General features: G+C 32.2%; 1 protein-coding gene across 1 annotated transcript in view; it reads right to left on the bottom strand.

Moving 5' to 3' along the window:
• Positions 1–15345, bottom strand: part of CNBD1 (cyclic nucleotide binding domain containing 1) — a 467744-nt gene that overhangs the window by 248093 nt on the left and 204306 nt on the right. The window contains exon 5 of the mRNA XM_042924364.1: positions 3652–3797. Within this exon, the coding sequence (XP_042780298.1) occupies positions 3652–3797 (146 nt within the window). The remainder of the gene's footprint in view (positions 1–3651; positions 3798–15345) is intronic.

Genomic DNA, 15345 nt, shown 5'->3' with positions numbered 1-15345 from the left:
ACTGGGTCCTCAGAATGCAGATAAATACTGAAAAAAATTTCTGGCCAGATTTCAAGGACAAAACTTCATGAATCATAGGGAACTCCTTAGTTGCAGTGAAAGCACATCCATACTTTAGGATCAATGCATGTTCTTCAAGACCATGTTTGCCTTTAAGAGACTCTTAATCTTTATGGTAGAACTAAATATTTACCTATTTCTATTGTAAGAGCATATTATTTGAATTATGGTCAATTTACTTATGGAAAAGATGCCCACTAAATTTTCTATGAGAATTAGCTACTGTGTTTTTAGTTTTTAATTAATTTATTTTTAATTTATTTTTTAAGTTTTTTATTTACTTTTGAGAGAGAGAATGTGCACATAAGTGAGGGAAGGGCAGAGCAAGACAGGGACAGGATCCCAAGTGAGCTCTGTGCTGACAGTAGAGAACCTGATGCAGGGCTTGAACTCATGAACTGTGAGACTGTGACCTCAGCTGAAGTGGGATGCTTAACTGACTGAGCCACCCAGGTGCCCCCTTACTGTGTTTTTATATGTTGTATGAAATTTAAATCACAACAGAAAAGAAAGTCTATGCAGGCTAAAAAAATGTTAAAATTTAGTAATATAAAAATATTTTTTATCATTAAAAACAAATACAAAAGTTTATTTAAGTGAAGAACTATGGTGTTTTTGAAATAACCTCATAAAAGGTGGAAATAAAATAAAATAAAGTGAAAGAAATAAAAGAGAAATAACACTGTTAAGACTTAACTGACTTCAAAAAGAAAACAGTAAAGATGATACAGATATAAAAGAAAAAATCCCTTATAATAATTATTTCACGGAAATGTATCAATGTTAATATAATGGTAGATAGTAATAAAATTTTGATCTAGGATCTAATTCCATGTTAGCCACTAAATTGAATTCTCAAGTAAGCTAATTTTCTCAGCTTTCGTGAGCTTTAGGTTGCCAATCATAAAAATGCCTGCTGCTCAGGCCATAATATAAGGGATCCAACGGAAAACTCTTGAAGTTACTTGAATTAAGTAACATATATAGATATAGATATAGATATAGATATAGATATAGATATAGATATATGTACATATATAGATATATATAGATATATATGGCATAAAGATTATTATACCTAGTGTATAGTTTATATAATTTTTATTACAGTAATATAGGTAATATCTAGATATAGTAATATTAATATAGTAAATAATTAGTAATCTCATAGTAATTATGTTTTAGTTCCATTTCACTTACACTAGAGACATATATGTATTATTCAGTACTTAAAATCAGTACTTAAATAATATTGTTATCCCTGTTAATATTTTATTGTTTAAGAAAACTGAATGAGAAGATGAGTGAGTAAATGGTGAGTTTAGGAAGCGGCTTTAAATAACAAAGCTCCAAAGAACCTTCCAGAAGAGAACAGAAGAGCAAACAGCTGTGTGGAATTGCAGGCGAGAAACCAAAGCCTCAGCCACAGATTGAAGTCAGCAGCCTGGTGACAAGGAGCTACTAGGAGGAACACTTTAAATAATAGCAGAGGGGGTGAAAGACATACATGAATAAAGAAAAGGGAGTGAGAAAGACACTTTGTTGCACCTTTTTTTAAAGTTGGATGAAGGATGAGATTTACAAAGGTCAGATATTTAATGAATTGACTGCTTTGATAGTGAAACAGAACTGGCTGTCAGAATCAGATGTCTTAAAAACTCAAGAGAAGGATTTTGATACAGATATATGTAAAGACAAAGACTTCTACATTTTTTAATAAAGTGTTTCAAAAAGCTCTATTGAAATATGAATTGAAAAACCTCATTAAATATAAAAGATCAAATTAAGTTGATAAGTGTTTGTCAAGGAATGGAAGTTCACATTTTAATAATCAATCACCCAAGTTATAAGAACCATCAGAATAGTTATTGTTTCCAGCTGTAATTTTAAAAACTTTTGAAAAAAACAAATATGTAGTTACAAACACTAACACAAGAATATAGACTTATTGTGAAAAATTCAATGCAAATATATATATAAAAGAAAACTTGTTTCCTTTCACTCCCTCAATTCTCCCCTCCACCATGGTAATGATTTTTAAAATGCCTATTTTTGGAGTGCTTTCTGGATCTACTTCTACGTATTTTTTATTATGAGTTTTTATATATGTATATATACAGATGTTTACATATCTATAACTTCAAGTTTTTCATAAATATGTGAAAATATGATCATATTATTTATATAATTCCACAATTATTCTATTTGTATCCACTGTTGTCAATACGTTTAGTAAGTTTTCATGTGTATATATACAGAGATCATTCTTCCTAACAACTGCCTAGGATTTCATTGGAAACATGTATCATAATGTAGTCTTCTATTCCATAGAAAAGATGTATCATAATGCAATCTGTCTTCTATTGGAAAACATCTAGGTTGTTTCCATATCTTTTTTTTACCATAACAAATATAATTTCAGGGATTTAGGGTAAAACAAATTAATTTTGAAATTACTGTCCTCAAGCTAATGCAAAGCAATTTTGAATGTTCTTTCTTGCCTTTCAAAATCATTTTATCCTTTGCAAAACTCCTATGATTTAATTTTCGCTGCTTGATGTCAGATTAAATGAAACTAATTATGAGAGATGGCCATTGGGGGAAAACTCTTGAAACATGTCAATACACATATAACATATTTCAATAGACACATGTTCTCCAAAATTAAACAGTTAGATTTAAATGCCATGATCCCAGAAGAGACTCTGTATAAAAACAGTGGCATAATGGACAGAGAATGAGGTTAGCATTAAGGCTAAAGTATGTTTGAAATTTAATTTTAATCAGAAATATTCTGCATGATATTTTGTGCCTTATGGTCCTCAACCAGAGAGAATAATAATAATTTCTTTTATTTGTTCCTATGAGGAATAAGTAAGGGATATCTCCTGACACAAAGAATGTATTAAATAAACTTAATTCTTCTTTTCTAATAGGTATTTGACAAATGCACAAAATGGTGCTGAACTCTGTTGGGTTAGATGCGTATGTGACTTTGTGTGTGTGTACATTTGTATACCCCTCAAAAATCAAAATATAAAATACTTTTATTAATGCGTCCAATAAATCCTTGATAAGGGGACTAGAAATTTAAAATTGGGAAACCAAAATCTGTCCGGAGAGTTCTTTTTGCCCAATATCTGGGTCAGTATCTGGATAAGTCAAATAATTGCCATGGCCATTTACTGTCATAACTGAAAATAAATGCGAGATTGTAATCAAATGTGTATATCAATGAGTGGTTTTCAAAGTATGGTCCCCATACTAGCACTATCACCTGCAATATTACTGAAAAGACAATTAAGCTCCATCCCAAACCTACCAAACTGGAAACTTTAGAACTGAACACAGCAATATGAGTCCTCTGGGTGATTCTGATGCATACTCAAGGTGGAGAAAATACTAGCGTATATCTTTAAAACATGTACTAAAATGTGGAATGTTATTCATTTCACTATTTACAACTATAAACACAATACACCGAAACGGTACACTTTTAACATATCAAGTGAAAATATGAATAGTACAGAGAATTCAAAATAGTGACATACATTTTATGTTGCCAAATTTCCCTCCAGATTAGTCTGTTACCTGTGCTGCCTTTTACCCAGGTTTCAGAAATGACACTCCTACTAAGTGTTTTCAGATGCTCATCAGTTAGCTGAGAGGTCAAATCTGGAATTGTTTTCAGCATCTTCCACACAGTTCTGTGTTCACGCAATGTCCTGTAAATGGGCCTGAAAGTAACAACAACAAAAAGATTGCAAATTGAGAAAATGCAGCTTAAACACAAAGAAACAAACCAAAAAAAATTCTTGATTTTTGAGTTTTCAAATTTGTGTGTTTTTTTTTTTATTTAAGGCTTGCTTAAGGATACCTATGAAGATATTCTATTTTGTCTTGGTAATCAACTTTAGAATTTACTCTCCTTACAACACTAAGATGCATAAGTTTCAGCCATGAAAGTTTAAACTTCAGGAAATTACATAATGCCTTTACCTTCTTTTTATAGACAACTCAGTGCCTTAATAGTAAGATTGTATCTTTTCTTATTAGTTGTCATAATAATTAAAACATCTTTGATATAGTAAAAAGATTGATTTTTTTTTACCCATTGTATACTTTTGATCCTTTCCAAGTACTATGAAAGTTAGAGCAAATGATGCTGCAATTTAACATTTGATAAATACTTTAACTGAAAAATGCATATGTAATTTTAAATAAAACACACTCATCATTTGATGGATGATATTTATTTGCTTCAATCATTAAACTCCCTCTTTATTAAATATAATACCATAATAAAGATACAAAATTAATGTTATCCTAAGTTCTCAAGAGACTCACCTATCATCCTACTGCTAAGTGCTCAGTATTTTTCAAGCAGTTTAAAAAACTCTATTGTGAAAAATCAGTTTGGTAATGGAATTTTGGATAAACTCAAATTTGCCAGAAACAGTTCCAATTTAGATGTGATGTCCAGTTAAGCCTCCTGATATGCATGTGTTTGTGTGTGCATTTTACTGGATGATAATATATATTGTGTTTTTTGTTGTAGGTTGTAGTAAAAAAGTTGGAAAAATACTAGTGTAGTGTAGTAGTTAGTCTTAAGACATATTCTTGAGAAAACTGGCTTCCTAGTTAACATCCTAGATAAAAGTGTGTATTTCAGATGCAGTAATAAATATTAGCATTAAAAATAGCATTAATATCACAGGCCAAAAAAAAGGCAAAACGTTTGCTATATTAGTTGCGTGAAATAATTTGGAAGGCATACCAAGTGCCTCAGAAACCAGCTGTCTCACAGAAAGTAGTTGGAAAGAGCCCGGAAGTTACTGTTTTGTTTGCTCAAAGTTACTTCTTTGTTGCAATGTCTTATTAGCTGGCTAAAATTGGCCAGTTTTCAAGCATAAATAAAAAGCAATATAGAAGATCCAGAAATGCAGGGCATGATTATAAAAGCCAAGTGTTTCTTGCTCCCATGCAGGAGCAACAACAACAAAAAATTGAGGGGTGCCTGGGTGGCTCAGTCGGTTATGTGTCTGACTTCAGCTCAGGTCATGATATCATGGTTCCTGATTTTAAGCCTTGTGTTGGGTTCTGTGCTGAGAGCTCAGAGCCTGGAGCCTGCTTCAGATTCTGTGTGTGTGTGTGTCTCTCTCTCTGCCCCTCTCCCACTCACACTCTGTCTCTCTCTTTCAAAAATAAACATTAAAAAAATTTAAAAATTGAAAGAGACTTGATATCAAAGGTCTATTAAGTTTTCTTAATTACATATAGGCACTTAACCTGTTGTGCCAAAGATCTTCTTAGAAGCTTTGCCTTCTTGGGGCACCTGGGTGGCTCAGTCTGTTAAGTGTCCAACTTTGGCTCAGGTCATGATCTCAAGGCTTGTGACTTCAAGCCCCACATGGGGCTCTGTGCTCAGAGCCTGGAGCCTGTTTACGATTCTGTGTCTCCATCTCTCTCTGACCCTCTCCCACCCATGCTGTCTCTCTCTTTCTCTCTATACTAAAAAAAAAAAAAGAAAAAAAAAGCTTTGCCTTCTCAACCAAGCCTATTCTTTCAGAACTTAAGGTAGCTAGCCTACATTAAGAGAAAGGCAGGCACAGGGAGAAGAAATAATCAAGGACTTAAAAACAATGTCTAGAGCAGAAACTTTGATTTGGTTACTGGTATGTAGAAGATACTGGAGACAGATCAGAAACCCTGACAAATGATCAGCACCGTCCATTGTTCTGAATCCCCTTGAAACTTTTCAACTGATTCTAACATACAAGCATGTGTTTACCATCCTCAGGATGATAAATCAAGACATTCAGGTCTAAAAAGTGGGCTTCTCAATTTCTCAATTTCTCAATTCCCTCTCAGTTTCTACCTTTACTATTTGTCGGGAACATTTTTACATGCATTATACCCACTCCTTCCTTACCACAGCTTTCTGGCCTACGCTGAATATACAAAAGCTGTTGGTAAAGAAATTGGATTAACAAGAAAGAAAAATTCACACATTGAGAGATGTTTGGAAAACTATAATGCCCAAACTATTATTAGTAGTAAGGAGTTGGTGTTTTTTTAATTAATAGTGTCATTGTTATCATTATTATCATTATGAGTTATCATACAACCACATACAACAGTGTGAAAGAAAATGTTATTCCCTTGAATTTTCATTTAGTCACCTCTATGTCTACTTCTAGTCCTAAATGCAGCTGATTACAAAAAGCAAAATGTTAGTATACTCCACGTATTTGGAAGTATATCAGTTGGAAACAAAATAATTTCAGGATTTTCTTTTTACTCCTTTTTCTCCAGGTGATTATATCAAACATAAGAGATTATAGAGTTGTGACAAGTTGCGTAGTTGGCTTCTGATGATGGGTACCTAGGTGCACTGGCATCTGATTAACTGAAACTATCATGTATAGCCATTGGCATCCATGTTGGCATCCTCTGAATTCCTAAATGTTTCCAGTTGTAGATACACATGATCTAGATTTTTTTAGGCTCTTTTAAACCTGTTGACTTTTTCTATTTCATCTAATTCTTCCCATTTCTTGTGGTAAGAGGAGAGTTCAATCACTTCAGTGAGTATCTCTGGGGTAATGGGATACTAGTTATGAATCTCTTAAAGCCTCTATGACTTCACTCACATTTACTCAGGTGTGCAAGTGAAATGGGGCTTCTGCATTTTTCTAAAACTGATGTAATCTAACAGTCCCCAATCTACTAGTTTAAAGAGTTAAAGCAAAACAAAACAAAACAAAATCCTTACATTTTCCTCATAACAATATTACATCTCTTCTGATACAAGCTCCAATTAACTTAAATGTTGAGGATACACAAAGTTTAGTTTCCCATGCTGGCTGATTTATATGGTTTTTCTTCAAGAACTTAAAGACTCTTGAGTAAAAATATATAGTCTTCCGGAGTTACTCCACTCACAATTCTTTTCCCCAAGAAGTGGTGCACATACACGCAGTGATTGACTGCGTCCTTCTGGCAGTGGCTAGAGGAACAGTTGGTCTGCATGCACTGATAATTTCACCAAAGAAATATAATCAACTTATATTACAAAACACTTAAACACAGCCATTAAGCTTGGGTAGGATGTTTGCCAATAAAACAAGAGTAAATCAGAACAGTCAAGTACAAGAAAGGGGATAATACAATGGTGGAATATGTTATAAGAAACAATATTTAAATTGAGAATCAAAGAAGTTAATTTCCTTAAGGACACATAGCTAATAATAATAAAAATGAAGCTGAAATACTAAAAATTGCTGAGGGATGAACAAAGCATGCTGTTAACACACACTACACACAAACACACACACAAAAACTAAATTTAAATAGAATAATTCTAGACACTCAAAATAAATGAATGAGAAAAGTACAAAATTTTCTCATTTAAAACAGAGTCAAATACTATATGTAGAAAGGTTCACATAATGGCTTTAGGTAATACATTAAAAATTGAGAATAAGTAGTCAATAACAGAGAAATAGTTAAAGTATTTGACTGCATCTTTTCAAGAAGATATCATCTAGGTTATTACAGAATCAGAGATATAATGCTAAATCTTATGTAGAAAGATAAACCTACAATGTTGGTGACAAATTATTAAGGCATACATTGTATAATTGAAAATATATCAGAAATACTCTTGGGGCAAGATTATAACTGAATCTTAATGATCTGATTTTACAATCGAAAAATACCATAATTAAAATAGTCACTGCAGACATTCAGTTTTATGAACCATAACTTAATGATTCAGAAATTACTGCCTTCTTAAAGATTGTTTCCTTTACATAACTGATTTAAAGTGTCAATTTATCTCTTCAGCTATTGCCATCACCTGGTTTCCTTTCCTGTTAAAACAAGATAACATACACTAGGCCATACCTGAAATAATAATTATCAAGTCTGTATCATTTCATTCATTAAGCTATCATTCTAAATTGCTGAGTATAGCTTGGCAAAAGAATTGCATAATCTCTCTGTTAATTATTTATTTGTTTACACTAATTTAAAATACCTAAGCTGTTTAATTTGAAGAATTATCTGACTACCTAGGTATTAGAAATTCTGTTAAGATAGCTTCCTATTCTTCTGTAGTCAAATAGAAAAGAGAGACAAACAAAGAAACCCAGAAGTAATTCTGATTGCAAGACTTCATTTATGAAGGGTTACCAGAAGGCCCATGAAGGTCTCTCAAAATGAAAGTAAATATAAGAGATGCTTTTTAATTTTTTTTACTTCTCAATGATTTAAAAGCATCAAAGAAAAGGTCCTGTCACAAACAATCAATTTTTAATTGGAAAAAAAGATATTTTGTGATAGAGCTGATCCACAAATTTGAAAAACTGTCAAATTAAAGAGGGATTAAGATTATTCTGTCTGGCAATTATGAATAGAGGTTATAAAGAGGTCTGTTTTTTCTAATTAAAAGGTACAATTAAAAATATTAAAAACAATAAAATAGATATATCCTTGTGGACACACACACACACCCACAAACACACGGCCACAAAGTCCTCCTGCTTGTTGGGGTTCACACTTTCTTTCAATAATGGTTAAAAATAACCAACTAAATAGAAATCAACAGGAGGCTCAGTCTCATGTCCGTTGGAAACTTAATAATCCTCTGGAGAATTTGGGGACGCTTATGTTTCTCTAGTTGTTTCTTGTTAATTTCCTATTTTCACTGAATGCTTAATTTCTGATCTAGAAGGCAGAATATGCTGTGGTCAGTTTTGTTTTCTTTTAAATAACATCTTATCATTTCTATATAAAGAAATCAGGTCAGATGGAGAATAGATTATCACTTGTTTCAAGTTTTATATTTTCACTAATACTACTATGTGATTCTTTTATAAAAGGATTGTACAAGAGCAGTAGTATTCAAAAACAGAGCAGTTTGTTCAACCTAAATTTTACACAGAGTGCCCATAAATAAAGTCAATAAAAGCTAACTTAAAAAAAAAGTATAACTATATTAGTTTAAGGAATGGGAAAACAGGTCAGTTTCCACACAAGGTATAGTTTCTACATGTACCAACAAGGTACACCTGAAGGAGCTGTGAAAAATCCAAGCACTGATGGAAAATTATACGAAATGCAAGCTTCCTTTCAACATGGATATTCTATCATTTTAATTAGTTGATTTCCCACTATATTTTATTTTATTTATCATATAATTACAAGGAATTACATGTTCTGGTTCAATAACTTCCTTCTAAAATGAGAAAGTTAAGTCTTAGACATGTTAAATAATTTGCCCAAGGTCATATGGCTAATAAATAGTAGAGCCAGGATTTTATCGCAGACATTTTCACTCTGGATCCTAGATCCCCAAACACTTAGCCATCATACTAAGTTCTAGTGATTTTCATTTATTTTCAGTATTAGGGTAACTGAGTTAGGGCAGGGGCTATTCCAGGTTTTGTTGAGTCAGACACATAAATAAAAAAGAACACAAATTTACAAATTAAAAACTTGGTACACATGGGAATACAGCTAACCTTTAAACAATGCAGGAGTTATGGGCACCAACCCTCCCACACAGTCAAAAATCTACTTAAAACTTTTAACTCCTTCAAAACTTATATACTAAATAGCCTACTATTGATGAGAAACTACTGATTAAGCATAAATGGTTGATTAACACATATTTTGTATGTTGTGTGTATTATATGCTATATTCTTATAATAAACTAGAAAAAAACATTATTATGAAAATCACAAAGAAGAAAAAATATATTTACAGTGCTATGCTGTATTTATCAAAAAAAAATCTATGTTTCAGTAGACTGCACAGTTTAAACCTGTATAGTCAAGAGTCATTTGTAGTTATTTAGAAAGAGAAGAAACTAAAAATTATAATTTTTAAAAGCTGGATGGTTTTTAAAAATCCCAGATCCAGAAAAATGTTATAGTACTTTTATTAATTAGTGGCCTAACAACATCTATTATATTTATTTTTATAAAATTTCTCCTGCATTTCTTATATATTTTCACTTCCTTGCATGGCAACAATTTTATATTATTTTTTATTGACAGAATAGAGTCTTTGCTTGAGCTTGGTTGGTAGAATTTTTAAAATTATTCTTAATAATTTAGAAATACTTCTTTTAGCTTCATAACTGATTATTAATAAATAAGTTTTCAGGATTCCTATCAAATTTTGGAAAATCCATATCCACATTTCTTTCATCTGTGAAATATAAGATTTGAAAGCTTTTCCACAGATTCAATTCTCTCCATATATTCTAAAGTATGTGCCAGTCCATGGCCCACATGTTCCTGGTACTAGGTTGCTATGGAATGGTTATATATGGTGATAAGAGCTCTGTTTCTGTTTATTAACATCAAGATGCTGTTGAGTCCACTCTGTGTGGTAGGGTTGTTTCTGATACCCATTTCCACCCATGCATAACTAGCAATAACTTGAATATGTAGCAGTGACTAAGAATCAAAAATTATATCTCACCAGACCAAACAAATATATCTCTCACGTAATTTTCCATAAACTGAATCCCCAAAAGGGCTGAAGCCACTCCAATGCCAGGTGCCATGAAAGTAAAATATAAGTAAAGGAAATTCACTGGCAAAGGGGAAAAAAAGTGATCACAGTCAAAATATCTTACTTATGCACATTTTGCAGAAACTGTGAGCAAGTGATTACATTTCTAGGGCTTCTCTCAGGGTCTTGGATGGGACCCAGGCAAATCAAATGACAGATCTAAAGTTTAAGCTTCATTACTTTCAAGGTAAATCTACCTCTGAGTTAAGCAAAAGAAACAATAAGAAGAAAATAGTATTAGTCAAGGTTGATTAAAAACAGAAGGCTTTGAACCTGGAGTGAAAGGTAAGTTTAAAAAAAAAAAAGCACATGAAGTCAGAAACACAGAGAAAAGTAAATCATGAGCTTGAATCAGAGTCTATGGAGGAATTGCCTCAGATTTACAACTGGGGAAAAAGTGGTAGAAATGGCACAGTAAATCATTGGCTGAGCGCAAAATACCTGGGAATCTGTTACATTTGGTTATATTTGCCCCTAGAACATATTCCCTGTATGCCAGCCACATGAGTTCCTCAAAGATCCCCAAAACTTGCCAAAATTCAAGGCCCTTATGTGTGAGGATATATGAACATTTTCAAAAATTGCACAGCTAAAATCTCTGGGCTTTAGAAGGTACAGACCATTTTATCAAATGTTTTGTGAGCCAGAGATTAGTGGGATAGAAAAATCCAGCTAAAAAGATCACCTTAATTAAAGGATACACACATGCATACCTTTGGGCCTCCTTAATAGTTTTCGAAGCAGCATTTATGACACTTACAAAATTATTAAAAAGGGTTTTAAAAAGCAACCCTCCTCATGTCATTTATTTATCCACTTTCCCTGTATTTTTTCAAGTAATTCACTATAAAATTATTTTTCTGGAATCCAGTGTGTACTTGAAATTTTTCATGAATCATTAATCATTAATATGCACATCACTTTCTGTCTGACTTCTCATTTGAATTGCCTAATCAGTCAAGGATGAGTGAACAGAATAACAACTGATTTTATTTGATCATCCAAATTCATATGACAAACGTTGATTATTATCAGTTTTTCCAGAAATTGAGTTGGTCATTCATATGGAGTGCAGACATCAGAATCACAGCATGATTTGGGTTCTCTTTGCTATTCTTATACACATAGTTGAAAATTGAAAGATCAGTGACAGCAACTTTAACTCCTCAAGCTTTAAAAAAACCTTTTATGGTTAGAAAATAGATAATTTTTTAAAATGTCAACTTTCTCCTTGTTTTGGGGGGAGGATAGATGTGCTTTTTCCTTATGGAAGGGAAGAAATTAAAAAACATATTGTACCATCAGAATAGAATTGCAGATTTCCCTTCATTTTACAAGGACATGATTGAAGAAAATAATAAACAAGGCTGCTAACTAGAATTTCTGTAAAAAGAGTGAAGGCATCATAAAACAAGTTTCAAATAGCTTAACTTTCTGTGTATTCATGATTCTAACACCAAACTTGAGAATTTTGAGAATCCTCAGGAAAAGAAGTTCATCAAAGAGCACTTCCCCTAGAATCTTTCACAAACTCAGCCCATAAGACATGAGTGCTTAGCAATAGCCACATAAAAAAAGAGCATAAGTAAGGTCTCCAAAATACAGTTGACTCTCAACACGAGTTTGAACTGTGTGGGTCCACTTACATGCAGATTTTTTACAGTACAGCACTGTAAATTAATTTCCTCTTCCTTATGGATTTCTTAATAACATTTTCTTTCCTCTAGCTTAGTTTCTTATAAGAATATAGTATATAAATACATAGAACACACAAAATACATGTTAATAGACTGCTGATGTTGTCGGTAAAGCTTCTCATCAACTGTAAGCTATTAGTAGTTGAAGTTTTTACAGAGTCAAAAGTTATACATGGATTTTAAATTTCATGGGGTGGGGGTGGGGTGGAGGGGTCTGGTGTTCCTAAACCCTACATTGTTCAAGGATCAATGTACTTCAGAAGTTGCCTGTATCTTGCTCTCTTAACACACTTAGCAGCAGTAAACAAAATATTCATGGATTACTGAATTATACAGATGCTTACAACTTTTATTTAAGGTTTTCTATATTTTTTATGCTTAGACATTTGAAATGGCTGCTTCCAAGGCACAAAATTGATGAGACAGATTTTTCTGTAAAAGAAACTGACAGGCAATTTTGTTGGGAATCTTAATTATTCTTAACTTAATCACCCTATTTCTCTTTTCTATGCTCACAGGAACGAAATAACTACATGTCATATTCAGAAGGCAAGCAACAGCATCTACCTACATTTTGGATTTTTGAGTTCAGCTAAAAAAAAAAATGCCTCTACTGTCTGGCCATTCACTCATTCATTTGTTTATTCAACAAATAGTTTTGTGCAATGGTTAATTTCAGGTATTATTCTAAATAAATAATTATTCTACTATTTGGCATACATAATATAAAGACAAATATGCTCCTAGCCTCACACAAACTTAAATTCAAAAAGAAAGTCAGAGGTGCCTGGGTGGCTCAGTCAGTTAAGCATCTGACTCGGTTTCAGCTCAGGTCATGATCGCATGGTTTGTGAGTTCGAGCCCTGCATCAGGTCTGCACTGCATTGTTTGGGATTCTCTCTCTGTCCCTCTCTCTCTGTTTCTTCCCCAGCTCGCTCTCTCTCTCTCTCTCTCTCTCTCTTTCTCAAAAATAAGTAAATAAAAACTTTAAAAAATTAAAACAAAAGAAAGTCAGACATTAAATACAACTTATGTCTGTGAAAGTGTACAGCACTGTATTCTATGGAAAGTAATAGTGAGACATATCTAGTCTAGAGTTGTCAGAAAATATTTCCCGGAAATGATGATGTGTAAACTGACACCCGAAGGATAACCTGGGAAATGAAGAAAAGGAAGGTAACAGTGTTGAACATGTATTGCTTGTCCAAAGGTCCAGAGTCAAGTATTCAAGATTAATGAAGAAAGCCCAGAGTGGTTGGAGCAGAGATGGCAATGAGAAAATTGGACATAAAGTGATGCTAAAAAGACAGGCAGGGTGAAATCCTAGAGGGCATGTAAAGAATTCCTGTGAAGAATTTTAGACCTTATCAGAAGGAAAGGTAAAGTCATCCAAGGGCTTTATAAAGAAGAATAACTGACATATTTGCATTTTTGAAAGTTTTGTCTAGCTGCAGACAATGGATTAGAATATTGTAAGATAATGAATTAAAATCAAGTAGAAGGATATTACAGATTATATATGAAAAATTCCATCTAGTAGGTCAAGTTCTTAAAATCAGTTTGGAATACGTTAAGTGAATTTAATGGGACTAACAACATACGGTACAATTCATTGTCAGTCCATTCATCTTTCCACAGGAGTAAAGCTAGTATCACCAGTATTATTGATATCATGACTAGAGACACTTCCTTTGTCTAGATGGCCAACTGGTTATGCCAATTTGAAAATTTCCAGTCCAAAATAATCTGTTATGTTTACTGTCTTGAATTTCTGACTATATTTCAGTTACTGTCAAAATGCTAACCAGGAAAAATTAAATATAAGAAATATCCTGTTATTCCTCTCTTTAAGAGCATACCTTCAAGATATATTCTATTCTCATCTAATGGTAGGACCATGAAAATCTACAAACTTAAATTTAATTCGTTAGTTCTAACTTTTCCATAATTTGAGGGGAAATATATGTTTAGCAAAGCCACTAATAGTCATATGTATCAGATGGATGGATGGGTGAAAGGATAGAGTTGCAGACATATATGTAATAAAAACATTTACATATTTGTATTTGAATATCTATGGATATTTTGAACATCACATTTCTATGAAACTGAAGATAGAGATATTTATCTGTAGATAGACATTGATATAGATATTGAAATCTACAGATACTAATCTAAATCTATATATCCATGATATATACAGATACATATCTTTGATATATAGATGTATATCTGTTGATATATAGTGAAATATGGCTATATAAATATTTTAATTTTTAAATATAAAAATGTTGCTTTTTTAGAAAATTGACAAGAAAATGACAATATAGAGAAAATCCATTATGCACTGAGTAAAAAGAAAATTAAAATGTTGCATAATGTTGTCATTCATGTACTTCAGTATTTGCTTCTCAGCAAGAAAAATTTGACACTTGAATAGATGTTTTTAAACTGATGATAATTAGAATTTCTATTTTCTTCTGGGATGCCTAAAAATATTTGACCTAAATTTAGTGCTATGACATATCAAGTATGTTAGCTAAGGTATACTATATATTACATTTTAAATATTTATTTATGTATTTATTATTAATTAATTAAAATAAATTTAAAATAAGAGTAGGAATTCAAGAGTAAATTTAAAATAATAATTAAATTTAAAATAAATTTAAAATAGGAAAATTGTATTGTAGACCACTGAATAACATATGATTCAAAGAACAGATTTTTATTTGCTTTTTTTTCAAAAGTTTTATTTTATTTAATTAATTTATTTATTTATTTTTGCGAGTATTATCTTTTAATAAAACAAACCTGACAGGTTATAGAAATCTAAATGAACATTTGTCCCTCAAAGCAGTTACATCCTTAGTTCCAATAAAGCTACCGGTGTTGGAGCCATTATTTGGAACCCCTCTTTGGGGAAAGGCCTTCAAAGGCAGTTCATGAGCCACATGAGAAAATATCCCTCCAAATGTTTCCCAACAGTTTTATACACTT

This window comes from Panthera leo, chromosome F2, assembly GCF_018350215.1.
Source record: "Panthera leo isolate Ple1 chromosome F2, P.leo_Ple1_pat1.1, whole genome shotgun sequence".
NCBI classification, from domain to species: Eukaryota; Metazoa; Chordata; class Mammalia; order Carnivora; family Felidae; genus Panthera; species Panthera leo.
This window is presented reverse-complemented; position numbering and strand designations above follow the sequence as displayed.